Consider the following 27,100-nt stretch of genomic DNA (forward strand, 5'->3'; position numbering starts at 1 on the left):
AGGAGGGTTTGGATGATCCTCTGAGGGACAGGGTGGGATTGTTGGGGTGCCTGTGCAGGGCCAGGAGTTGGACTGGACAGTCCTTGTGAGTCCCTTCCAGCTCAGAATACTCTTATTTTGCTTTATAGTGAGATGCTCACCCTGCAAAGTTCTGAGTCAGGGCGGCAGCAGAGGGGAGACGTTCTCCAGAACTTCTGTCAGGTGCCAGGGTCACATCTGGGGTTATCCTGCTCCCATCCAACACCTTCACCCCACTCCTGTCCTGGCTGTGCCAGCCCCGGAGCCGTCGCTGTATCAGAGGATGCTCTGACTGACACCAGGGGGGTTATGCTGGCGGAGCTCAGGAAGGAGTAGAGATGTCCCCGGTGCCCTCACAGAGCGCGGTAACCCGGGCTTTGGGACAATTTGTGACAGCAAAGCGCCGCCGCGCTGCCAGAGCATCCCCAGCGGGGACCAGCACGGGCCGTGTGTCCCCATCGCTCACCCCAGACCCGGACCCCCGGAGCCCGCAGACCCCCCGGGGGTGTCGATGGAGGTATTTGTGTGTCTGTCTGAGAGCCCTCCATGTGCTCCAGAAGCCCGTCAGCGCCTCGGGGAAGCCCCCAGGACCCAGCGAGCGGCCCCGGGGCCGGTCCGGGCGGGGAAGGAGCAGCGGCCGCTCCCGCCCGGCAGCGCCGCGGTCAAAATAAGAGTCCCCGGGCCTGGGGACCCGCCCCATCCCCTCAGAGCAGCCTCTCCCCCAGTTTGCGGCGGCAGCTAATTCATTCATTAATTAACTAACTAACTAACCACCCCAGAGAACCCCCGCGCAGCCCCGGCAGGGCCGTGGCAGCGTCCCCGCGGAGCCCCCGCCGCGGTGCCTCGCGGTGTGTGGGGACACGGAGCGGCCCCGGGGGTCTCCCCGCTCTCGGATGAGCCGAGCCGCGGAGGGAGGGGGTGGTGGGGTGCGTGTCCTTCCCCTGGGATCCTCCCGGGATGCGGTGACTGGTCCCTGCACAAAGAACCACCAGAATGGGGAGAATGGAGACCCTCCGGTCCAGCGAGGGCCGGTGTCACCCTTGACATCACCAACATCCCCAATTAGGAATGCTCGGCATCACCAACATCCCGCCCTGGGGATGCTCCACGCGGGGTGTAGGGAATTGCCTGCCTTCATCCCTGCTCCTACAAACCACCAACACCCAGGTCCCAGCACCCGGGGGCCTGTGCTGACCCCCGGACAGGGGTGAGGGCGGTGGGTGAGGCCGGACGCCCACCGGGACAGGCTCTGGGGGCTCCTCTCCCCTGGCATTTGCTGGCATTTGTCTTTCCCAGATGGAGCTGGGGACGCTGCAGCCACCGGGACAAACTTCCCTGGGCCAACAGGGACGGGAGAGGCTCCCGCAAGAAGCAGGAATAACCAGGAACACAGGGAGCCCTCACATCCCATCGCCACCGGCCACGACCCTTGTTCCCCTCAAACCCACCGGCTTCGCCAACACCAGCGGGATGTGCTGTGCCACGAGCTCCCTGTTTTCCTGGAGCAGCTGCTGCGATCCCAGAGGGGACCGGCAGAGCCAGGACAGGGCTCGGGGCTCGGCCCGGGACAGGGCTCAAGGCTCAGGGCTCGCCCAGGCAGCCGGGGCCGTCTCGCAGCCTCTCCGCGGCCGCTCCGAGCTCCAGCCGGGCGGACATCGCCCTCTCCCGCCCGAGCCGGGCGAGCGGAGCCGGAGCTGCACATCCTGGGATTCCTGCCAGCAGGAAGAGCACAACCCAACCGCCCCAGCGCTTCCTCCGGCCGCCTCCCTCCAGAGGGACCTTCCCGCGAAGAGGAGCTTCCCGTGAAGCTGTGCCAGGGAGGGTCAGGTTGGATCTCAGCAAAAGGTTCTTCCCCCAGAGGGTGGTTGGCACTGACCAGGCTCCCCAGGGCAGTGGGCACAGCCCCAAGGCTGCCAGAGCTCCAGGAGGGTTTGGACAGCGCTCTGAGGGCCAGGGTGGGATTGTTGGGGTGTCTGTGCAGGGCCAGGAGTTGGACTGGATGATCCTTGGGGGTCCCTCCCAGCTGAGGGTATTCCATGGTTCTGTGATTGACCACAGGAACAAGCAACAGTTACTTCAACCCACCAGGGTCTTCCCACCCCAGCAGTTCCCCCCCAGATTAGACTTTGCTTTAGCTTTGGCTATCACCGACTTCCAAGCTCCAGCTCCAGCGTGGATTCATCCACTGACAGCCACGAGCCACTTCTCACCCTCTGTGCCCTCCACCAGGCCCCAGCACACAGACAGCTCTCATCACACCCCCAGAGCAAAACACCCACGGGCTTAAAAAAAAAGATCATCTTTATTTACATTTTTTCAGTTCTTTACATTTGGGGGTTTAAAACCCAGGACAAAAAATATTCCCCAGAAGCCGTGGTAAACGTGGAAAACTGCGAGTTTACATTGGAAAACCCAGTAATAAATTGCACAGAAGTCTTAGGTTGTACAGAGCCGTCACAAACTGTTGTATAAAACCCCAAAATCTGCAAAGAGAACCACAGGAATAAAGAATTATAGCCACAAGTAGTGGTGAAAGAAAGGGCACAAGTTTGAAGGGTTTTACCTCACCAGTCTCTCCTGGGGAGGAGGGATGGGACATTCCTGTCGCAGATAGTTGGAAATACTTTAAAATATAGAATAAAACCCAAAAGGAGCCCAGAACACCCTGTATCTCCTCTCTTGTGCTGGCTCAACAGGAAAACTTCCTAGCAGAAAATATTTACTTTTATAAAACTCCTGAAAGTTCAGCGGGAAGGTAAAAAGGAATCATTGCCCAAGTGAAAGAAGAACCTTCATGTCCCCTGTCTCCCCTTCCCCATCTCCTGCAGGCAGTGGGACAGCAGGTGCCAAAGCACAGTTTGGTAGGACACAAAACACACTGGAAAAGCCAAATATATGGAGGTGGAATGTGTGGAGAGCAGGAGAAGAACGAAAACATGAAGGACAAAAAAGAAGCAGCAGGGAGAAAAAAAAGAAGAGGGCTGGTGATATTTTTGTATTTTCCATTGAATGCTGAGTTTGGAAATAATTAACTCACAGGCTTCTCCCGTGCCCCACTGCTCCCCCTCCCCATTTCAAACAAACCCAGAAACAATTGCTTGAATAATCTGAGCCAGGAATTTGAATTAATTCCTCTCAAGTGCTGAAGTTTTTTACCCAGAGCTGGTTTCCGAAAAATGGGCTTTCTTTCCTCTTTATGCCAGAGTTCAGGAAGAGGAGACAGGGATGACCAAGGGCCTAAGGATGCTCCCCAGGACTTCAGGAGGTGGAAGCCAGAGAGGCTGCAGAGAAGGGACATGGCAGCGAGGTAGAGGAGAGAGAGATTGATCCTCCCTGGATTGGGCAAGTGGCCAAACCCAAACCCAAACCCAAACCCTGGGGTTTGCTCCCTTGGGCTCAGCCAGAGCCCTCTTATGTCCAAGGAAGGACTTGTTGCCGCAGTGCCCTGGGGAAACAGGTGGGCTCAAGGAGAGCTGGACTAACTCCTCCATTCTGCAGCCCTGGCCCATCCCAAAGGGCTCCCTGAACCATGGACAAAGGCTGGCTGTGCCAGGTCTCCCTCCCTTGGGCAGTGCAGGGATGGGCAAGGCTGGGCAGGGGCGCTGGAAACCACAACTTCTCGCCCGTTGTGTCCTTTCACTTGCACGACACCGAGGCTGCTCCGGGGCAAACTCGGGGTGATAAACCTGCTGCACCTGGCCAGAGCCACCTCCCAGGGCTGGCAGAGGGCCCTCTCTGCAGGGTCTGTGCTGTGCAGCAGCCCTGGCATCCAAAAGGGTGAGGTGTAGCTCCAACTCCTTCCTGCTCCCTCCACAGCCGCCAGTGGCGATGAACACTCCTCACTGGTGAAGAAGAGGGTTCCCACTTGCTCCTTGCTTTGCAAAGAGGACTCTGTGGAGTCTCCTTGCTTTGCCATGAGGACAGTAAGAGGTGCCCAAGGGCCATTTGTAGCAAATACAACTTGGGAAAGCAAGCTGAGGTGCATGGGAGCAGTGCAGAGATGGGAGTGGGTGAGGCACAGCCCGGTTCTCCCCTCCACAGCCTCCACCACGGACGGTGCATTCCCAATGGAAAGGTGAAACAAGGAGCACAGACACTGATTGGGGTCTGGCCACAGTAATCAAACACCATTCCCATTTTCCAGCCAAGGAACATGGGCTGGACACAACATTAGCAGCTCAGCTTCAGGCATGGAGAACAAGGAGCAGCCTGGCCCTGGCTGCCTTTCCCAGAGCCTGGCTGGGTCAGGAGCCTGCAGCCCAACCCAGCAGCTCCAGAGGCATGGACAGCTCACAGGAATTTTTCCAGAGGTGTGGAAGGGATTTGGGTTGAGGCCTGAAAGGAGGGATAGGTACAGCCAACAGCAAGGAAAGCCAAGGAGCTACAGGCTGAGCCAGGCAAGACTTCAACTGAGTGAGAGGAAGGGCCCCAGGGAAGAGCTGTACCTGCCTTTGACCCCCTGCACATCCAGAATGCTGGTCATGGCAGGCTGGACCACCAGGCAAAGGCGAGTCTTAAACCATGGAAAGTGGGCAGAAGCATAAGCTGAGCAGAGAGTGAAGAAGGATCCATGTCCAAGACACACATCACACCCCAGGCTACCTGTGATGACAACATTTAGGCAACACCTACGTGCTTCAGACATGGGATCACCAAAGGGTGGGTGTGGGGAGGAGCCTTCTTCTATTTTTAGTAAATTTATTCCAAATGGCTCTTTAGGCTGATGGTCTCCAGCCCTTCCAGGCAGACCTTGGCTGTGCCACCTCCATCCTCCTGAAGGGAGAGTCCACCCTCCCCTTCCTCTCTGCCAGCCCAGCCCTGGCTTTGGGACACAGGGATGGGAAAGCAGCAGTGCAGTGGCTGCTCTCTCCAGAGCCAAGCCCACATGGTGCCAAACTCCCTGCAGCCATCTGGAACTACAAGCCTGGCACTGCAGTCAGGACACATCACATTTATTTTCCCCAGGCTGCCTTGGCAAAGGTCACTGTCCTTCCTGGTGAGAGCAAAAAAACCTCATTTCATTTTGTAAGAAACCAGCAAGGTGCATTCCTGGACTTGGCATGAACAGGCACATGGAAAAGCATCAGAAATGGATGAAAAAAGCACAGCACTTCTCTTAGAATAATTTATTAAATACAGCGTTAAAATTTGTATTTACGAATTCAATCATTAAAAACAAAACTTCATCTCATATATATATATATGTATATATATATACTCAGGGACAATGACAATCACTCTCTCAGCATCGGTGCATGTTGTGCCAGCACTGCTCAGAACGGCACCTTCGCTACACTATCCTTAAAGCAGTTCAACGCTTAAAAAAAACCCCAAAATAAAATAAAAAGCATTTGCAAAGAAAGAGTGCAAAGCAGGGCCCGCCCCAGCTGCCTGCAGGGTGTGCAGAGGTGGGCTGAAACGAGGAGGCAGCGGCTGTAAATGCTCCTAAAGGGCTGTCAGACATTGCCTGCCCAGCCTGGGCCGCGTGGGGACCAGCTCTGAGGTGCCAGAGGTCTGGAGGCCACAATTCCAGCCGTGGCTGGGCGACCGTGGCTCTCAATGATGTGGTTTCCTCAGCTTGGGCAGGCAATACTAGGCAAGCTAAACAAGGGGGGGAATAAAAGCACAAAAATGAAAAGAAAAACCAGCTTCTCCCCCCGAGCTGCCGCGTCCGGCGGAGGCTGCGAGCGAGGCACAGCCGTTTGTGTCCCCACACGCTCCTGTTCCTCACTCTCACGCTCTGCTGGGGCTCAGGGGACAGGCAGTAAACCAGTACCAGAGCAGACCCTGGCCCAGCACCCTCGTGTGCTGCCTGGGCAGTGCCAACCACTCCTGCAGAGATCCCAGGCTGAGCCCCCACGGAGGGTGGTCCCAGAGGGAAGAGTTTTGCAGGCAGGGCCCTTGGGCAGGCTCAGAGGTAGCGTCAGACAGACTCTTGTAACTTGATCATCGTGTCATTCTGGCCTGGGAGGAGAGGGCACCTTGCAGGGCACATGGGATGTGCTTCCCCTACATGCAGAGTGACCAGCACTGTTATCCCAGGAGTGAGCCAGGAGCAAGGATGGGCTGTGTCTGACAGGAACTTTTCCATGCTGGAAAAGGGCAGAAGGTGGGTGGTGGGCACCCCATGAACACCAGGCTCTCCCCCCACAGCCCACCAGGGCCTCTTGGGTTATGAGCAAGTGCCCCCACGAGCTCCCCACTGTCACAGGGCCAAAGGCTGCCAGTCACTCACCCCACAACATGGGTACAGTGAGGGCTTGTGCTTTTGGCTTTCTGAAAGTCCCTGACCTCCCAAACCTGCTTACTCCAAGAAACCTCCTGCTACCCTTAAGGACCTATGAGGACAAGGAGGAAGGGCTGTCAAAACCATTTCTGGAGAGCATATGGCCCCTAAAAGAGAAGAGAAAGTCCACCCAGCCCAGCCTCCCCCCGCAGTGGAGACGTGCCAAGTCAGGAGCGTTTCAGATAAGGCATCGCGGGTGCTTTGATAGTAAAGCAGTTAGTGTTGACTACAGTACTGGAACAGGCTGCTGCCCAGGGCACCCCGGGGGCACAGCCAGCTCTCCAGCACCTGGTGCAGCAGCAGGACACGGGTCAGTCTCCCAGACCTCTCCTACACCCATGCAGGCTGCTCTGGCTGCCCTTTATTTGGTTTTTTTTACCCCCTCCCTTAAAAAGCCCAGGCTGGGATGTGCCAGTTCCCCCCCCAAGCAGCCAGAGAGACAAGAAGACGCCTTGTGCTGTACCAGACTTTGCCACAGGCAGGTGCCCCGTGGCACCAGGGTGGGCAGCGCCAGCAGGGCTCGGAGCAGGGGAGGGCTAGTTGCCATTGCTGATGCTGGAGTTGGCACTGCTGCAGCTCTGCTCATAGGATGGAGGTGCCTCTGTGGGGAAAGGAAGAATGAGAGCAGTTATGGTGAGTGTTTGGGAGGTTCCCTTCACCCCAGTCTGTGTAACCCAGTGCAGAGTGAAGCAAACCACTGCCACACACGTGTCACACACAGGCACTGCCTGCCAGGACCCCACAGCCTGACATACGTGGGGTCTGTGGGTGCACACACAGGATTTGAGCCAGCCAGTCCCATCCCTGCCCTGATACCTACAGGGGTTGAAGTCACCACCCCCCAGTCCTGTTCCATCCCTCCCCTTCTTTCACAAGCTTCCCCCTTGCTCCAGGTGACCCGTGCTCTGTGTGCCCCAACCCAGGGCTGCAGTGACACACGGAGTGTCCCGTTACCCCAGTGCCAGCAGATGGGCTGATCTGGGTGCTGACAGACAGTGCTGGCCCCTGCCACCCCAGCATGGCTCCAGGACTCCAGCACGCCGGGATTTCCCCAAGCTTTTCCACCCTGGATGGTCTGTCAGCTCCCGCCCCCACAGCCCGTGTGCTCAGAGCAGCTGCAGGCCCACTCCAAGGCAGGCAGAAGATCTCAGTGACATCACTTTCCTGGCTCTGCTCCCACCAGCCTCACCACAAGCCAGGGAGTTTTTCCATCAGTGGGAGGCTGAAAGCTCATTCAGGAACAGGGAGATCCTCTCAGGGCGAGCCCAGGGCAGGCAGAGGTGCAGAGGTGGGAAGGACAGCCAGCTTTTACAGCTGGAAAAGGGGAATCCTCCAGAGGCTAAAGCAGGCAGAGGGATCTCATGATCCCCTCTGACACCAGCCTCTGGCAGACTGGCATTCCCAGATTCCCACCCAGGTCACATCGAGCAAAGGGATGAGTGGTAGGAGCCCTGTACCCCCCCCCGCCAGCCCTGTCAGGGCCCAGGAGTGCTGCTCACCATAGGGGTATCCCCACGTGCTGTACTCGGGAGGCAGGATGAGGGAGCTGGCCGTGGGCACGGGCACCACGTTCCCCTCAGCATAGTAGGGGACAGTGGCTCCCGTGGACAGGCAGAGCGTGGGGTGGTTTGGGGAGCCCGTCTGCTCCGAGTCCGCCCGGATCTCCTGGAAGCTCAGTCCTGGGGCGTAGCTGAAGGGCTGCTGCTGGGAATGGCTTTTGGTGGGGATGGAGATATTGTCCATGGGGTGATATCCACTGGCAGCCTCCTCTTCCTCCGGGGGGGCACTGGGAACCACTGCAGATGGGATGTGCTGGATGGAGCGGGAGGGACTCAGCGGGACCCTGTTCACAGCAATGTTACCAATGTAAATGGGGAGAGTGACAGAAACCTCTGGGGACTTGAGGGAAACCTGGAAGAGAAGGAAAAAACAGTGGCATCCTCATTATACTTCGCAGTGGGAAGGTTCACCCGGTGTCAGGACCACCCACACCACACAGCTACAGAGCTCAGAGACTGAGCTGAGCCCAGGAGGGAGCACAGAGCCACAGCCCAGGGACGCTCCCCAGGAGCACTGCTGAACTCACCTGGATGTAGTAGTCGATGTGTATGAGGCTGCAGCCCTGTAGGATGGACTGGGGCAGTGCTGGAACCAGGATCTGCTCCTTCCATTCCGCGTGCTTCCAGGCTTTCACTCCCGAGCCTTCCACCTCCGCGATGGTCCTCAGGTCGTAAATCCAGCGCCTGGATTTGTAGGCCACTTTCTGTACAGACAGGGGAACATACAGGTAGCAGAGAGGCTGCAGATGATCTTCTGTCTCCCACAAATGTAAGTCAGGACACAAAACTACCCAGCTCCTTGGTCAAATAAGCACAGGACACAAAACCACCTAACTGCTTTGCCAAATAAGCACAGGACACAAAACCACCTAACTGCTTTGTCAAATAAGCACAGGACACAAAACCACCTAACTGCTTTGTCAAATAAGCACAGGACACAAAACCACCTAACTGCTTTGTCAAATAAGCACAGGACACAAAACCACCTAACTGCTTTGTCAAATAAGCACAGGACACAAAACCACCTAACTGCTTTGTCAAATAAGCACAGGACACAAAACCACCTAACTGCTTTGTCAAATAAGCACAAGCACAGATCTAACAGGCATGTTACAGAACAGTAATACCCATAGTTACATGATAGACTGAGTAGGTGTAAGCAAGACAAGATCTACCTCCTCTTTCCCCAGGAAGGTAGAGAGAAACCGAGTTAGTCAGATTTGGCCTCCTCACTGCCACCTCCCAGCCACAGGCAGCAGAGATTCACACAGGGGAGAGCTGCCCCAGCTTTACAGAGGAGTGGAACACCAGCACAAGCCACAGAATCACCCTTTGGGATGCTCACCTGGAGCAGACTGGCAACCACAGCGCCGGTGTCCCGGCCGGATTTGTTCTCAATGTCCGTGCGGAGCTGGATCGCCTGTCCCACGATGTACCCCCTCAGGTCCGACGTGGCCGTCAGGATGATGTTGCCACTTTTCACAAGCTTGTAGTTGAACTTCTTGGTGATGGACATGGTGTTGGGCTGCTGCAGGACAGCAGAGACAGAGATGTTGGCTCAAGAGAGTCACAAACACTCAGAGATTTGAAACAAGCAAGCGGAAATATCTGGTCTGAGAGGACGCAAAGAACCAGCAACCTGGCACTGCCACACACAACAGGTCCCACTGCTCCAACCCCCACTTCTCTGGTCCTATTAGTTGCTCTTCCGTCCAAAGCAAGTTCTCCAGACCCAGATCTCTCCAAGTACCTGAAGCTATTGGCCAACATGTCTCTCTGCATGCTGAAAATTCACCTAAGTCTTTCAAAGCAACACAGAGAAGAGTCAAAAATCATTTGGAGCAGGGGCTGGTGGCAAAGCAGGTCAGATCAGGAGACCTTGTCCTGCTCTTGCATAGTCAGAGAGTTATCCAACCACACAGTGACTCCTCAGACAGCAGGACAAGGACCAGTGCTGAAGTGGTGGCACTTCCCAGTCATGCCCCTCCTCATTCCTACCTCGATGTCAGGGATGTCGTTCAAGTTGAGAGGGCACAGAACGTAGAAGATTTTGTTGCATTTGTAGTCCTTGGAGAAGCGAGGTGTGTCTATCACAGCTTTCACCTGATGCAGGACCTTCCCAAAAGGGCCTTCAAATGATGTAGGAGCAGAGGCTGGAGTGGAGAGAGAAAGATAAGGATCAGAAGGTTATGACAACCCACCCTTAAGGGGAAGGAAGCACCCAAGGCTGAGTGAGGCCAGTTTCTGAACTGGAAGTATAGTGCCTTTTAAACAGCTTTCCTCTTTTTAACAGCTTTCCTCTTTGCCTGAGGAGTTCTGCAAGGTTCCCCAAAACAAGACCTGGGGTTGAACACTTAGGTCACTCAGAGACCTTGCTGCAACCTCCTTTACAGAAGGGATCCTCTGCAACCCCAGGTGCAGGAGCAGGGATCCTCTCTCTGAGCACACTGTGTGCAGGACCCCTGTTCACACCCAGGGCTCTCAGGGTCACACTCAGAGAGGCACCAGCCACAGCTCTCACCTGGCTTTGCCCCACTGGAGAGGCTCCCACCTGTCTGAGCTCTCTGAGCCTGACCTTACGCTCCTCTCGTGTCCCCAGGCCCAGCTGTCACCCTGCCTCTGTCACCCAAGTCCTTCCCAGCACACCTCGAGAGGCTGCAAAAGCCAAGGCTTAAAGGGAAGGGCCTTCAGCCACTTTTGTGCATCTCACCTGGCAGCAGGAACTGGAAGGGAAAGTTGTGCTCTCCAGGTGTCAGGACCCCTGTGGAAAAAAGAGTGAAAGGTAAGTGGGACAGGCTGACAGGCCTTGTAATGTGTGACCTTCTGGAGAGCACAGTCTTCTGGAGAGAGAGGCCACCACCCAGGGAATCACACACACAACCTGGGCAGCTGCCTACAGCCCCTGGACAACTCCAGATCCAATGGGCAGCACTTGAGGCAACAGCAGAATCTGCTGCCATCCACCTCTCCTTGGGACAGATGTTTATGGTGAGATACCCTGTAAATAATGTCTTTTGGGGCAGGGTTTAAAGGATCCCAGTGCCATGGCAAGTGGTTATCCCCAGACTACCAACACAGGGCACAGAGCAGCGCTGCTGTGTGTTTATTTTCCCCCAAGCCTTCCCTCTCACAGGCAGTCAGGGGAAAGGTGAGAAAGCACAGGCACTGTCTGAGGCTGGTACAGGGGTCTGGTGGGCATCAAGCCACTACAGCCTCAACCACACACCAAGCCCCTCACAGACTGCACAGGATTCAGGAGCCGGAACCAGAGGTCCATCCACCCCTGGTCCCATGAAGGGACCTGCAGTCCCTCAGCCTGGCTGTTTAGACCATAGGAGCCGAGGAAGATATTTCCACAACATTAAAACCTCAGCACTTGCTTTCTTCAACAATTGCTCTGCAACAGAGGCCTCCAGGGCACAGAGCAGAGCCAAGAGCCAGTGCACAGCTAAAACAACAGCTACAGATTCCAACCCCCCAGCCCCATCCACCCTCCAGCACTGCCATTCAGATCCCAGATCCCCTCCCAGGCCAGGGTGAAGGCTGAACTGGACCCACAGTGCAATCCAGTAACATCAATCAGCTCCCAAAGTTGCCTCCAGTAAGAAAAGCACTAAGGTTTATCCACATTTGTTAAATCCGTGTACAAACAAGAGGTTTTGTTTTTAAAGCAGCAGTGCTGAGAGGAGACCTGGATGTCTGCTTAATGGAGACATTTGTTCTGCTTTGTAGGATCGTTGCTGGAGGTTCCAAACCCCCAGATCTGGCTGGTTCCTTTGTTGATGCAAGACGAGGAGACAGCTTGCCTGTTAGCAAGGCTGGCTCCCGGAGCTGACAGCAAGAGAGTCCTGTTGTCAGGGGATTAACTGGATTACAGGGAAGGGGGAGGTGGGGAAGAGAAGGGTAAATCCTCCCCACTGACACTGCATTCCAGGCAGGAGGGTTGACCTGTGCATCGTTCACGTTATGGAAAGCTGGACCTCTGCTTCTCTGCTCACTCAGCCACCCCACGGGGACCTGAGGGCACCCTGGTGAGTGCCTGTCCCACCCACAGCGCTGAGATAAATAACCCAGCACGCACCTCGTCACTCCAAAGGCAGGTCGGGAGAGAATCAGAGATTTATACACTTTGTCATCACAGAGAGGAGCAAGGTTCGCTCACTCCCATCACCTCCCTGCCGATTCCCCTCCCGTCCCCCGGACAAACCAGAGCTATGTAGGCTAAAGTGCAGCGCTCGCTGCCGTCACCAGGTGGAAGCACAAAGCCGGGCTCTGCCAGGCCTGAGGATCGAGAGCTGGGCAGGCACGGAGGGAGGCAGGTGTGGGACAGCCTCTCCTTTCCCTCCTGGCAAGCCCGGCTCAGGTAAAGGTGCCGGGTGAGATGCAGCAGGTGCCTTTGCTTGTTGGTTCCAGGATAAAGTCTGGCTGATATGAATAACTCCACTAACCCAGGGCTTGTTTGCTGCTCAGAGGGTTTCTGCTTTTTAATGGGCATCATTCAACATTGATCTTACACCCATTATCCTTATTTTTGGAAAGTGAGTCAATAATTGGAATGCATTGACTCTCCTGTGCAGCTTTGCAGTAAGGGGACTCTCCATCTGAAAGGGAGAGGGAGCAAGTCCTGCTCCTGCACTGCAGGAGGGAGGGAGGTGGGAGTTCCAGAGTTTCCACCAAGACCTGAAGAATTCCCAGCTGTCTGACCTGCAGAGCCCCACATGAAGGTGCAGGCAGTGATTTCAAGTCTCCTGCTGAGAGCATGAAACCTTGCAGCCTTTGCAGGACCCTTAGGATGAGCTCACAGACTCTGCCAAGCGAAAGTTCCTCTTTGACATTACAGGCAGCACCATCCAACAAGTCATTTTGATCAAACTCCTGCCCAGCTCAGGTTCACCATCAGAAAGCTGGGCTGGAAGTGAACATTTGAGCACTTCACAGTTTCTAACTCCCTGCAGAGGCCAGGGGTGCTGCAGGTTGCTCACACAGCATCCCTGAGCAGCTCTCCTGGGAACACACAGGGCCAGCATCACTCACAGAGGAGGAGGTTTGGCTGTCGGAGCCACCGTGTGACTTGGAGACGCTGACGCAGTTTCCACACAGGGAGACCAACCTCTGAGTAAGTCACCAGATAAGAACTGCCCACAGCTCAGCCTAAACAACCCTGATAGTCCAGACCAAGCCCAAGTGCCCAGAGACCTGTTGGTGTCTCTGGGGAATGGCTGTGACCCCACAGAGCAGCTCCAAAGCTCTCCTGCAGCTCCAGCCTGCAATGAGCTGCCCACGCGGGCTGGAAAAGGCCCTTCCTGCTCTTTGCAGCCAGTGAGGAGCTCCCAGAGCAGCCACCCCGGACTGAAGTCGTGCCCTGCTGCAGCTCACGTGGAGCTGGGGCATCACAGCAACGTTCAGCTCATGGACACAGAGCCCCAAGTCCAGCCCTGCCCCGAGCTGGGGGCCAGGGAAGCACAGCCAGCTCCATTCTCCACTCCACTGAGCACAGAGATGCTGCAGGCAATTAGCAGCAGCTCTTGTTTTCAGACCTGCTATTTCCAGTCCACTCTCTCCTTCCCCCAAAGAGGGAGAAGCATCTTTAGGCACCCTCAACATCCTGGAGTGGCCATTCCAAGAAGCGTGGAAAGCAGAAGGGCTGTTGGAGTTCAGTGCCAGAGCTATTTCAGAGACAAAGGTCAATAAAAGTAAGGTGAAGAACAACAGATAATCCCAAACAAGATGGGAGGCTCCCATGAAGGCATGGGCATGATCCAGAGTGTCTGGCAGGGCCACAGGGCAGCGAAGACTGCAGGTGAGCTTGGGGCCTGCCTGCCTCCCCCTGCAGCAGGAGGAGAGGCAGATATTCAGCAGTAATGTGACACCAATCTGCTCCTCCCCTCGGGATCCCTAAATTGGGGTGAAAAGGGTCCCTAAATACTCCTGGGATCCAACATTGGGGTTGAAAAGAATCCCTGAACAGCCAGGACAGCCGAACTGGGGGTGAAATGGGTTCCAAAAAACTGGGATTCCCAAACTGGGGATGAGAAGAGTTCCCAAACACCCCTGGAATCTGCAAATTTGAGATGAAAAGGGTGCCCAGAAACTCTTGGTATCTCCAAATTGGGGGTGAAAACGTTCCCCAAAAACACCCCTAGGGCCTCCAAACTGGGAGTGAAAAGAGTCCCCAGACCCCCCGGGATCCCAAACTGTGGTCCCCAAAAACACCTGGGACCCCAAAATAGCAAGTTAAAACTGGGCTTCTGCTTGCCTCTCCTGGCAGAAGATCCTCCAGCACAGACACAGTAGAGGCTCATTTACAAGTTGCCTGTAATTTCAAAGCCAACTTCAGTCTTCTGCCCTGTGTCTGGTGGAATGTTGGCAAACCCCAAGCCAAGCCCTTACAGTGGGAAGGGAGGTGGCAACTCCTTTTAAACTGGTTGGCAACTTTGCTCCTAAAGGCTGAACTTCCACTTCCAAATGCTGACTAATCTTGAGATAACAGGGAAAATCCACCATTCCCCTTGTCCCAGCCACCCCTGTGGGCATGGGCAGGGCACAGACCGACCATGAGCCAACACCCAGGTACTTCTCACATGGAGAACAGCAGCAAAAGCCACCTCAGCTCCCTGTGAGGGACACCTGCAGTGTCAGTCCCACACAGGGCCTTGAGCAGATCCCCAGGTCACAGCAGGGGAGGTGCAGCACCATGCAGAGCACCCAGAGCTGTCCCACTGCTGTGCAACTTCAGCATCCAAGCAGGAAGCGGAACACAAAGCCCAGGGGAAGCCACTCATTGCCCCTGACCCTCCAGCCCTGAGAGCTTCAAGGAACCACCCAGGACATTTAATGTGCTGATTTCACTTGCAGGTTGACTCTGCAACAAAGACAGTTGTTGGCAGCAGGCAGAGGGGAGCTGGTTTCCCACCATGGGGGAGCCACTGCCACCCCAACACCCGGGAAGAGCAGCCCTTTTCCAAGCTGCTCCAGAACCAGAGGCTTTGCCAAACCACCCACAGCCCAGGCATGGGCACAGCAGGAGCCCAGCACTGCTCAGGGGGTCTCTGGTGGGCTGCAGTGCCCCTGGGCAGCTCACACACTCCCTGTGAGGGGACAGGGCTGTGCCAGCCACGCTGAGCTGGTCCCTCCCCATTCCCAGGAGCTGGAACAAAGGCCACACTGTGCTCGGCTGCAAAACAGCTTTTCCTGAAGTTTACGTGCAGCTAAAAATACCTTGAGAAAGTCGTGATGCAGCTGGCTCAGCTGGGCTCTGCTGTGGGGCCATACCTTTACTCCTGACAGGAGCCAGGCCAGCAGAGACCAGCCACCCCCACACGGCCTTGGGAAACGTCCTCTCTAAAAATTCCTGGAGGGAAAGAAGCTGCTGCCCCAGACAGGCTAGAAAAAGCCCAAACCCAGATAGCAGGAGCAGCAACAACACACTGATAGTGCAGAAGAGCCATCTTACAGTGCAAAGCAGAGATCTCCCTGAAGCCAGAGGAGATTTGTCTGGTCTCTCCCATTCATGGCTCAGCTGCTTCCCTCCAATCCACACCGGGACAGGGGTTGTTTTCTTATACCAGTGGATGGGGAGGAGTCCTGGAACGACTCATCGTTTGCAGAAAGGAAATGCTCTGATCCAGAGGGCTGACACCAAGACTTCTGCTGAGTCCCCTGGTGACACTGCATTGCCACCCAGGCACATCTTGCCACGCTGGAGAGGTTGGGCCTGTGAGAGCTTTGTGACGTTTGACAAGGCCAAGTGCAAGGTCCTGCACTGGGGTCAGGGCAATGCCAAGCACAAATACAGGCTGGGCAGGGAGGGGATTGAGAGAAGCCCTGGGGACGACACCTTGGGGGTGCTGGTGGAGGAGAAGCTCAGTTTGCCCCATATGTCCTGGGCTGATCCCCCAGCGTGGGCAGGAGGGGAGGGGTGTGGGGTTCTGCCCCTCTGCCCCCTCAGGTGAGACCCCCCTGCAGAGCTGCTCCAGCCCTGGGAGCCCAGCACGGACAAGGAGCTGCTGGATTGAGTCCAGAGGAGGCCACAAAGATGCTCCAAATGCCGAAGCCCCTCTAGAGCCAGACTGGGAGAGCTGGAGGTGTTCACCTGGAGAAGAAAAGGTGCTGGGGAGACCAGAGAACCCCTTCCAGGGCCTAAAGGGGCTCCAAGAGAGCTGGAGAGGGACTTGGGACAAGGGATGGAGGGACAGGACAAGGGGGAATGGCTTCCCACTGCCAGAGGGCAGATTTCAGTTAGATATAAGGAAAAAATTCTTCACTGTGAGAGTGTTGAGGCCCTGGTACAGGTTGCCCAGACAAGCTGTGGCTGCCCCATCCCTGGAAGTGTCCAAGGCCAGCTTGGACAGGACTTGGAGAAACCCATTCCAGTGGAAGGTGTCCCTGTCCCTGGCAGGGGGTGGAATGAGATGAGCTTTAAGGTCCCTTCCAACCCAAACAAAGGTTTCCCTGCACTCACTGCAGACCAGCACAGGAAAAACAATTCCGTCATAGCTGTGGGGGGGTGCAATGACCACTCGTCTGTATTTACACTGTTAAACAAATGATCCAAGTCGAGCTTCCTCCACCACAGCTGCTGAAAGGGCTTGGGCTCTTGTCCCAGCAGTACTGCCAGGCCCCTGCCAGGGCAGAGCTGGCAGCCAGAGGAAATCACCAGCCCTTCAAATCCATCCTCCCTCCGGAGCGAGGGGAAGCTCCCTGCCCACGCCCTGCCCTGCCAGCCAAGGGCTGGGAAAGGTCCTCTGGCAGCCTCTGCCCAGCACAAGAGCAGGGCAGGGCTGGGGTTCAGGAGGAACCAACCACACAGGGACAAGGACACTGAGCTGCTGCATCCTGCCTGGGTTCCCAGAGCTGTTCTGCAGCTCCTGGGTTAGTGGCCCGTGCAGACAGGCCAGTCTGACAGCACTGGTGGGACCAGATCTGCCTGGGCTGCATGTTCCAACCAGGACCATCTGCCAAACCCTCCTGCCAGGCTGGCTCCCCCAGCCCCAGCCTCTCCCTCCCTGGGGAGCTGGAGGTCACAGCTGGTCACAGCCCTGTCTCCACAAGGCTGATGGCCACCACCACCAAGCCAGGACCTCCAGGATGGTGCCAGCGGGGGAAGGCACTGTGGGGAAGCCAGAAGGGGGTTGGGAGGTGCCTTGTTCACTCAGGCACAAACACAACACACTCAGACAAGCTTTTATTACTCACCCCTGTGAAACCTCACACTGTGGGGTGCTGGGACAGCCAGCCCAGAGGTCTGAGCACACAGCAGGCTGCAGGCCAGGAGACATGGAGTGGCACAACACACCCCTCTGCCTCGCCAGGCTGCACCCACGGCTAGACTGGGACTAAAGAGATGAACATCACCAGCCAGGCCAGGGAGGGGATTGTCCTGCTCTGCTCTGACCTGGGGGGGCCTCCCCTGCAATATTGGGGCACTTTGGGGCACTGCAATATAAGGAAGATATTGAGTCATTAAAGACTGTTCAAAGGAGGACAACGAGGATGGGGAAGGGCCTTGATTTGAAGCTGTGGGAGGACACTGAGGGCACTTGGGGTGTTCAGCTGGAGAAGAGGAGACTGAGGGGAGAGCTCATGGCAGTTCCAGCTTCCTGGGGAGGGGCAGAGGAGGGGTTGGCCCTGAGCTCTGCTCTGGGGGGACCAGGGACAGCACCCAGGGAATGGCTGGAGCTGTGTCAGGGCAGGGTCAGGTTGGATCTCAGGAAAAGGTTCTTCCCCCAGAGGCTGGTTGGGCACTGCCCAGGCTCCCCAGGGCAGTGGGCACAGCACCAAGGCTGCCAGAGCTCCAGGAGGGTTTGGATGATCCTTTGGGGCACAGGGTGTGACCCTTGGGGATGGGCTTGTGCAGGGCTGAGGGTTGGACTCAATGATCCTTGTGGGTCCCTTCCAACTCCATATATTCTGTGAATATTCTATGTTATGCTCCCTCCATCCCCCAAAGAGGAGGATGATATTTGCTCTGCAACCACAACTGGGAGCTGGAAGGTGCCTCTGCACCCTGGGAGTGGCTGAAACGGGGCTCCCACCCCAATCCCCATCTCTCCCCACTGGTACCAGCCAAGCAGACGGCTGTGGCTCTGCTCCCTCCTGCTGCACACACAGGTGGAGGAGCAGGAACAGGCTGCTCCTTTGGAGTACACATATTTTTTGGTTCTTCTAGCAGAGGAACAGCAGGCCAGGCCATATGGCAATTCCTCTCTGGCTACTCAGCGAGTGATGCATTAATTGTGTTGGCCAAATCAAGTAGCACAGAAAGGTACCCAGTGCCTGCTGGTGCCCACGCCATGGCTCAGAGCAATATAGTCTTCCTGCTGCTTAAAATCAGCCCTCCCTCTTCCCTGGGGAAGGTGAGCTCCTCCAAAGGTGATGAGATGGAGTGGTATCAGTGTTGCAGATGCACAGCTCTGGCACTGTCCTCTGGGAGGCCCTCCAGGCAGGGAGCAGGAAAGCAGCTCCCTGCCACAAAGAGGTTTGTGTTTTCCACTCTGGGCTGGAGGAATGGACACTGTGCTGTGGGACACTGACCCCCCAGCCATCACTCTGCCAGCACCCTGCTCACCCCTGCCCTCCTCTCCCTCTCCCCTCATCCACCTTTGCAGCCCAGAAAAATGAATATTAGATACATAATACATCTCAACACTGATGTATCAAGCAAGGGGTCAGAGCTCTTTAGCTCACAGGAGGCTGCAGCAGAGCTGTCAGACGAGGAGAGTTAATTTTGCCTGTGCCAGGGCACTGGAGGTGACGCTGAGCCATCACAGCTTTAGCACGAGGGCTCAGCTCAGGCTCTGGTGAACGAAGCTCATACACGGGATTACAAGCTGTAACAAATGAGGGAAGTGCACACACAGACACAGTGCCACCCAGGGAGCAGCCAACAGCCAGAGGAGCGAGCACAGCCAAGGCTGCCAGGAAAGCCTCAGCGTTCAGCTCCAACAAGAGCTCCCCTGCTCTGTAAGGCAGGGAGGGAGCACGGCCCCAGCAGGCTCCACCTTCCCATTCATGGCACCAACTCGCTCACAGCAGGTTTGCACACACACAAACACAGCAGGAACAACCCCCAGCACTCCAACATGGGTAATGATAAACCTTTCTGTAACACAGGCAGTGCACCACAGAGCCCAGCATGGAGGTGAGGGCTCCACTGCCCATAAACCTCTGTGTCAGCACTTTCCAGGGACATTCTCCATGAATTAGCAGGATCTGGCAGTATGGCAATGCTGCAAAAAAACCTAGAGGATTAACTGATCTACTGAGGCAAGAAATTGGGAAGTGCTGAGGAAGCAGTGACCCAAGGCAAGTGCAGATCCTTCCGCTTGGTTTTCCTGGGCTGAACCTGCTCCTGAGCCCGGCAGCTGAGTGTGGGCAGGAGCTGGAACCAGCACATCCTTAATGGCTCACCACTGCCCATTGGCACCCTCCTGCTCCCTCCTGGGCAGGGGCTCTCCAGGAGCATCACCTGCTCACACAGCAACTCCTGAGCACAGAACGAGACACAGGTCTCACAGTCCTGCTCAGTCAGGTCACCAAGCTTTTTAAATTCAGCTGGAAGCCAGGAGAGTCACCCTGTGCCAACTGCTGGCCATGAAGGTGTTGTGTCAGGCCGGCAGAGAACCACCCTAGGGAAGAGGTGATGCACAGCTGCCCCTTTTTAGCTCTTTGTGCAAGAAATCTGCCAGCAGAGGAAGCGTGTGGAGCTGCCAGGAAATCCCTGCAGTGCTCCGAGCTAACTAACAAGCTGCCAGAAGAAAGGTCAGCTGGAAATTACAGCCAGCTCCCTGCACGGGTTCAACTCAGGTACAAGGAGGATTTAAAGGGAATAAAAAAACCCCAAAAGTCTACCTTTGCATGCACAGGGCAAGGGCTGTGTGTGCAGCTGGAGATACAGGGCAGAAACAGCCTCATGTGGGTGCAGGGACACAATGAACCTGCTCCTCTAAGGACAGAGCTGCAGCAGGGAGGGGGAGAGGAGCAGGAGGCTCCACGGAGCTGAATCACTCCATTATATTGGATCAAGAGAAGCATCTCTGTGTTTGAGAGTGGTGGGTACAAGCAGTGCTATTCTGTACTCGCTGCCACTTGATCTCCTGTGCTGCTGACACCTACAGAACCCCAACAGCCCCCACTCCACTTGCATTTCTTTGCAAAGAGATCCCCCCACTAAAAAAAACGGCACCAGGGAGCAGTCAAAGCCCAAGTGGGAAAAGCAAATCCCCACCTCAGCCTCCCCTCAAAGGAGGCAAACAAGGAGCCTCCCTGAGAAGCCCCTGTGGGCTGAGTGACCTCTGTTGCACTGCACTGTGCTCTCAGCAAACAGAGCAGCGAGAGGCTCTGGAGCAGCTGGCACGCTCTGCACTTCCCAGCAGCTTTTATGTAAAGAGCCCGAGTTCATTAAACCGTTGGCCTGTGTGTGACTGCCAAGGCTGCAGCACAATCCACAGCTCCTCACGGGTGCCTGCTGCCTCCAGCTCCTGCTCAGCTCCAGAGGCTTTCCCGGAGCAGGGAGGATGTGCTGCTCCAGTGGGCACAAGCACTGGGTCGGCACCAAGGGGAGCAGGGTCCTCTGCAGCAAAACACTGGTCACCAACCTGCCGATGCTCCAGTGGCACAGCTGAGTCCTCCACACCCTGGGTGCTGCTCCAAGACAGGGGAGAGGTGGGAAAGTGCCTTAAATAAGTGTCTTACATTGCAAAGTGGGCATCTGGGTTATTTCAGGGCCTGCCTCCCTTCTCATGCAATGGTACAGCCCTAAAAAACCCCAAACTGCTGTGTAATAAAGCAACGGCTGATGCCACTTAGGACAAGCTGCCCCCTCACTTACTTCAGTGCAACGATGTGTGGGAGAAGTGTGGAGTCTCTCTTAGAGACTTAAAGAGCAATCGAAAAGCCTCGCTGGTTTTGCAAACCTGCTCTCCCCTTCCCCCCACGTGTCCTCAAAGAGCACCGATCCGCTGTTTTTCGAACCTCCTGCTCAGGATGTGGGAAGGCAGAGTGCGGGGCGGGTTGTTTTTCAGGCTGAGCCTGTCCCTGCACCACCTCCCCAGCACTGCGGTGGAACCACTGGAGCACCAGCCACTCACCAGGGACCTGTAAGACAGAGCCCCATCGGCTGTGTGGCCTTGGGGACATCTGGGATCCTTCCTCAAGCCGAGCCAACACTACCAGGCTGGATGAACCCTCCGCAACAGAGCTGGGGATGGTGCCAGTGGACAGCCCGGCATCACCCTCTGCCCCAGGGCACAGCCTGGCTGCCAGCTCCCTCCAGCACAGACACACTGCTTCCCCTGCCTTTTTGGGGTTTTTAGTACACTTGTTCAAAAAGAAGAGGTAGCGGGGGAAAGGCAGGAACAGAAGAGTCCTCTGAGGCAGAAGCAAATTCCTCCCCTTCCTCCATTCATTTCCACTCGTGCTGCTGGGCAGGGACGTCCCCTGTGCGGATCAGCTGCTCCAGCAGCAGGGCAGGAAGGGCCTCCCACGGTCCTGCTTGCTTCCCATGGCAGGGGAAAGAGTGGTGGGCACAGCCAGCCCTCACCTGGAGGAACAGGTATGCATTCACCCTGGGGGGTTCTGTGTGGTTTTTACACACATGGCAGGGCCATACCAACGCCACTGCAGTGAGCTTTGCTCGTGGTGCTCTGTCAAAAAGTCATGTGCTGGCAGTGTGGGCCAGCTCCTTTGGGAGTCTCCTTGGAAACGCTTCCAACTCCCTTAACTCACCCACACCCTGGCACCTGCCATCACCCACCAGCAAGCTCACCATGCCAAGTGCCAGGAGTCCAGCCTGCCTCAGTTTCCCCTCCCAGCCAGGGGTCAGCCCTGCAAGGAGCCCCCCAGGGAACACCCATGAGGGACATTCTATCTGTCTGAAGCTCCTTTGTGCTCTCTTCAGGAAAGGCCAGGACAGCTGGGAGCTATTCCTGGAAAGGCTAAAAACACCATGGCTGAGTCAGCACCGAGGATCCCCCAGCAAACCCCTGCCCCACTGCCAGGAGGACAAGGACAGACAGACAGGCACACACAGAGGCAGGGACACGGAGCAGCAGCCCAGCCTCCCTCTGCTGTGCCAGCCCAGACACGCATCAATGTCACGGTGAGGGCTGTGACAGCAGGGTTATCTCTGTCCCTGTGCCGCAAGCTGGAGCTGTGCCAGCCCCCAGGGCTTTTGTTCCCACATCCACAGGAGCCAGCGCAGCAACTGCCAGGGGCAGCTTCAAAGTCATCACTGCTGGTGGACTTGGGGCCAAAGGCAGTGCCAACACCACCCCCTCCCATCCTCATCCCATCCAGTCCAGTCCTCACAGAGGCCCGGCCATCCTGCCTGGAGACAGACATGGCACAAACACTGCCTGTCCAGTTCCTGAGCATGAAGGGCAAATCCCTGTGAGTACTGCCCTTGGCTGCATTCCCACACACAGGGACAGCCTGCCCTCTCCCTGCCTGCTTCCCTGGAGCTGGGAATCCACAGCTGAGAGCTCCAGCAGTTGTGTCCAGTGGGACAAAAAAGCTGAAGGGCAGAGGTCAGTGACTGCGAGTACCCAGCAGGCTGTTCCAGACCAACTGCTGGTACTGGGGCCAGGCTTTGCCCATGATCACACTGCAGCTCTGCAAGGCAGGACAGCAATGACACCACAACACACCTCAGCTTCTGAGCAGGGTCAGATTTCCCCTTCAGTTCATTGCACCTCAGACAAGTCAGGCACTGCCAGCAGCCCAGCCCTGCCACCCACTCCAAGCTGGCAGAGTCTGTGACACCAGCAGGTGACAGACAGCAGCACTGCACTGGGCAGCACACAAGGGTCTGGGTCCCAGACAAAGCAAGAGCCAAAAGACTAGGGTTTTCCATGAACAGTTTAAGAACTGGGAACACCAAATTTTGGCTGTCTTTGGAATCCAGGCCTTCCAAGTTGACACTTCAGAGCCATGAAAATGCATAGTCATCAATGCATCTTCCTTCCATCCTTCCCAGCCCACACTGGTCCTAGTTGTCAAGGGGACGGCTCCCAGGGGCAGCCTCACAAGAACTGGCTGCCAAAGCAACCATCGAAGTCTCCCAGAGGCTGCAAACCCAACAAACAGCACATCTGCCTCTTCCCACTCCAGCCTGGCTTGTGCCGCTGCTCAGCTTTACCAGGACAGAACCGACCACAAGATCACAGCTCTCCCTTCAATCACTAAATACTAGAAGCAAAAGGTGCATTTTTCAGCTGTAGGTTTAAACCTTTCCACGAGCCCACACTCATTTGCAGGCTCCAGCCCCCACCTCATCTAAACTCAGTGGTCCGCAGCACCTCATAAAGGGATTTTGTCACCCTGACATTCATAGCCAGGCTCTGTGCTCAGCCCTGCATCCACAATCAGGCAGGAATGTTTCCCACTGCCCTCCCAGACAGTTTACCTCCCCCTGCAGCCCCCAGGCCATGAGCCAAGAGGTGAGCCAGCCAGCTGTCTCCCTTCCCAGGGACCTGGAGCACGCAGCACTCTCTCCAGTTGCTGTGGGGATGAGGTCAGTCTCCCCTCCATGCTAAAAGCTCTGCTTGCAAAATTGCTGACCTAGCAGAAAATGCCACTTCAGTTTTAACCCATTTCCTGTTATTAGATAAAACAGTATCAGAGGGCTGAGCTCCTGCTATCCCAGGCTTTTGCCATGTTACTGTTACAGCCACTGCCTTCAGCAGGTGAATACTGGCACTGCTTGATTTCAACAGGAGCCAGGGCACAGCATGAATTATTTGTGGTAAGGCTGACCTATTTAACAGCAGAAAGACAGCATTCATTCGGGCCCAGATCCCCCCAGAGGCTGCTGGTGTCACTTTACCCCACAGATAATACAACCCTGTCACCATCTCTGGGCATCTCACTTGTGGGTGGGGCAGAGGTAACTGTCCCAGGCTGGTCCTGCCACGCTCCCAGTGCTTCTCTTGGAGCACAACCGACACCTCCAAATCCCCTTCAAACTACTCCTGGCTTCCTCTGGTCAGCTTTGAGAAGAGTTTTGTGACCACCATAGTCAACACAAGCAGGAAGTGGGGCAGAGTGAACCCACAGGGCCTTGAGACAGGGGAGCAGTCGCTGCTGACAGCTCTGCTTCAGGCAGACCACGGCCAGAGGATGCCAGCAGGGTGTGCAGGGTGCCTGCCAAGTTCTGCAGCTACTCAGGATGCTCCTCTGCACAGCTCCTACTAAGCTCCTGTAGTCTCTAATATTGGCTCCCATCCCCTGTGCACAGGCCAAGGCAGCCTGTGAAGGGGTATCTCACGTGGAGAGGGTGCTGAGGTCTGGGTGATCCATCTCTGCAAACCATCCCAGAAGCACAGATCTCCCCCAGGTCTCTGTGGACCATACCTTTGTCTGCCAGGGACAGGGTGCTGTTGAAGTACTGCTCCTCCACGGTCCAGGCTGTGTCGTTGATCTTGTTGGACACCCCACAGGACCCAATGCAGCTCACCTTGATGGCTGTGGAGAGACAGCACACACGTAAGCACTGAGAGAAAGCAAAACCTCAGGTTCAGACCTGCTTCAGGTAGTGCACAGGAGCAGTGCCTCGTGAAAACACACACAGGGTGCGGAAATGGAGCAGCAGAATCAGGTCAGCTTTCATTTCAAAATCATGTTTTCCCCCTACTCCCAGCACTGCTGAGCACTCCCTGCTACCCTGGTGCTATTCCCAGACATTATCACCTTTGAAGTCCTCATGCTGGCTTCCTTGCACTGTGGAAGCCCTTACCAGCAGTGATTCCAGCTCTCTGAGAGGTGAACCTCTCTCTAGTTTTCCCCCAGAATCAGCAGTATCCCCTCCTAATTCACGGAACAGCCTTGGCACTCTGGCTGACAGAGAGACCTTGGTGGCAGAGGCTGTTTCTTAACCTTGGTGCTCTCCTATACACTTAGGTGTCCCTGTCCAGACAGGGATGAGCAGCAGACAGCTCTGCTGCCTCCCAGCCCACAAGGAACCTGATGTCCCACTGTCCCTGGGAGCAGAGACGTTCTGCACAAGCCCATTAGCCAGCTAAACAAGGTGTACAGCCCTGTCTGAAGCAGCAGCAGAAAGCTGAACCCCCCAGTGCAGTGCGAACAAGTTCTTTGCTGCTTGAGTTCACAGCCCTGCCAACCTCAGAGGACATCTCCACCCCTGGGAGCCTGCTCCCATGTCCCAGAGTCAGCCTCAGCTTCAAAGGATTGCAGTGAAAGCACTTTGCCCATTAACACTTGTCCTGCATCAGGACCTCCAAAATGTTGATATGCAGGGTGCTTCCCAGCAGTCAGACACCACTCCCAGGTGAGTGGCTTCCTCCTCTGCTGGAGACACAGGGCTCAGCAAAGCCACACAGCACAGTCTGGAGGCACCAGAGATGCCATCTGACCCTCCAAAAGCAAGGACAGTAATTTGAGCTCTGTTCGTGCCTCTCCTGGAGAAAGTCACCCCTGAGCTCAGCCTGCAGCCTGGCTCAGAGGAGCCATGTGGCTCTCAGAGCAGCTCCCCACAGACATTTTCAGTTAGTCTTGGCCAATACTCAGCAGGTTGAAATTAAACTCTGATGTCGACACTGGACCACAGAGACAGACAAACGTGACAGACTGGCTGTGCTGCACAGCAGGAGAAGATCTGCAGTGCAGCCTCCACACAGGGAGGACACGGGCAGACCTACAGCGGCACAAACAGTCCCCAGGGCTGTCTCCCATCCCAAATCCCACCAGGTTTTGCAAGAGATTTAATGGACCCACAGAACTGCCTCACCCCATTTGCCAGGTGCATAGTTCTGCTGGCAGGAACCACCCGACAGACCCCGTGCCCATTTCACCCATCTGCTCCCCGTAATCAAGCCACGGCCACAGGAAGCATCTCCCTGGGAAGCAGGTGGCCAGTTTGCCTTGGATTAAGAGCTCTCCCCATCCCCTCCACAAGCATTCTCAGCCCTGCCAATACCACCACCTCCACCCACCTACCCAAACACCAAGTGATGCTGCTTGCAACCATCTCAAACAGCTCTCCAGAGCACCTGCCTGGCCAGTGTGACCTTGTCTTCCATGCAGGACAGTGTGGAAGGAACCCCAAATCCAGCCCTCTCTGCAGGGGGAATGCAGAGTTCTTACCCAAGCCCTGGTAAAGGAGGGTGCTTTGCTGTGTGCAGTCAGGTGGAATGAGCTCCTCAGGGCTTAAAGTCTCTAACCCCACAAGGAAGAACAGCCTCCCCCCCACACACCTCCTGCCAGACCCTCACAGCTGATCACCAGTGAGAGGAAGAGCCTGTTGTGGTCCAAGTGTTGTTCTGTACTCAAGGACAAAGGATAAGCAGCTCCAGATGCCAACTCTCATTAACCAAACACAAACACAGCACCAAGGCTGACAGCTCTCACTTGCTCGTGTCCATGATGTGCGTTGGCATTTCCAAGGCAGGGCAAGAACAGGAGCTGCCCACCCCACCCCACACGTGGGCTGAGCCCTCGCAAGGTGAACCATCACAGCAAACCCCTGGCACACCTCCAGGTGACATCCAACTCTCCCTTTTGCAAGATGGCAAAGCCAAAACCACGGAGGGGTCTCAGCATCAGCAGATGCTCAACTGGAGGGGACCCACAAGGATCATCAAGTCCAACCCTCAGCCCTGCACAGGCCCATCCCCAAGGGTCACACCCTGTGCCCCAAAGGATCATCCAAACCCTCCTGGAGTTCTGGCAGCCTTGGGGCTGTGCCCACTGCCCTGGGGAGCCTGGGCAGTGCCAACCAGCCTCTGGGGGAAGAACCTTCTCCTGAGATCCAACCTGACCCTGCCCTGACACAGCTCCAGCCATTCCCTGGGTGCTGTCCCTGGTCCCCCCAGAGCAGAGCTCAGGGCCTGCCCCTGCTCTGCTCCTCCCCAGGAAGCTGGAACTGCCATGAGCTCTCCCCTCAGTCTCCTCTTCTCCAGCTGAACACACCAAGTGCCCTCAGTGTCCTCCCCCGGCTTCAAATCAAGGCCCTTCCCCATCCTCGTTGTCTCCTTTGGACACTCTCTAATGGCTTCAGACCTTCCTTCCATTGTGTCCCCCCAGACTGCCCCAGTAATGCAGGGGAGGCCCCCCCAGGGCAGAGCAGAGCAGGACAAGCCCCTCCCTGGCCTGGCTGATGATGCTGGGTGGCATCCTATGTACCCACACTCTCTTGCTCCTACCTGGACATACCACCATATCTCCAGGCTCACAACAAGCCTGTCCTGCTCTGAGTTAGCCCAGATAACACAGATGGATCCAG

The 27,100-nt window shown here is 56.1% G+C and overlaps 1 protein-coding gene across 1 annotated transcript in view; it reads right to left on the reverse strand.

Moving 5' to 3' along the window:
- Nucleotides 1-2,301: 2,301 nt before the first annotated feature.
- ARRDC1 (arrestin domain containing 1) overlaps nt 2,302-27,100 on the reverse strand; it is a 40,160-nt gene continuing 15,361 nt past the window's right edge. Inside the window, exons 2-8 of the mRNA XM_017835323.1 lie at nt 24,214-24,324; nt 10,574-10,624; nt 9,862-10,016; nt 9,209-9,391; nt 8,391-8,567; nt 7,804-8,215; nt 2,302-6,905 (exon numbers count right to left, since the gene is read on the reverse strand). Of these exons, the coding sequence (XP_017690812.1) occupies nt 6,841-6,905; nt 7,804-8,215; nt 8,391-8,567; nt 9,209-9,391; nt 9,862-10,016; nt 10,574-10,624; nt 24,214-24,324 (1,154 nt within the window). The 3' untranslated portion in view covers nt 2,302-6,840. The remainder of the gene's footprint in view (nt 6,906-7,803; nt 8,216-8,390; nt 8,568-9,208; nt 9,392-9,861; nt 10,017-10,573; nt 10,625-24,213; nt 24,325-27,100) is intronic.

This window comes from Lepidothrix coronata, unplaced genomic scaffold (genome assembly GCF_001604755.1).
Source record: "Lepidothrix coronata isolate B3197 unplaced genomic scaffold, Lepidothrix_coronata-1.0 Scaffold254, whole genome shotgun sequence".
NCBI classification, from domain to species: Eukaryota; Metazoa; Chordata; class Aves; order Passeriformes; family Pipridae; genus Lepidothrix; species Lepidothrix coronata.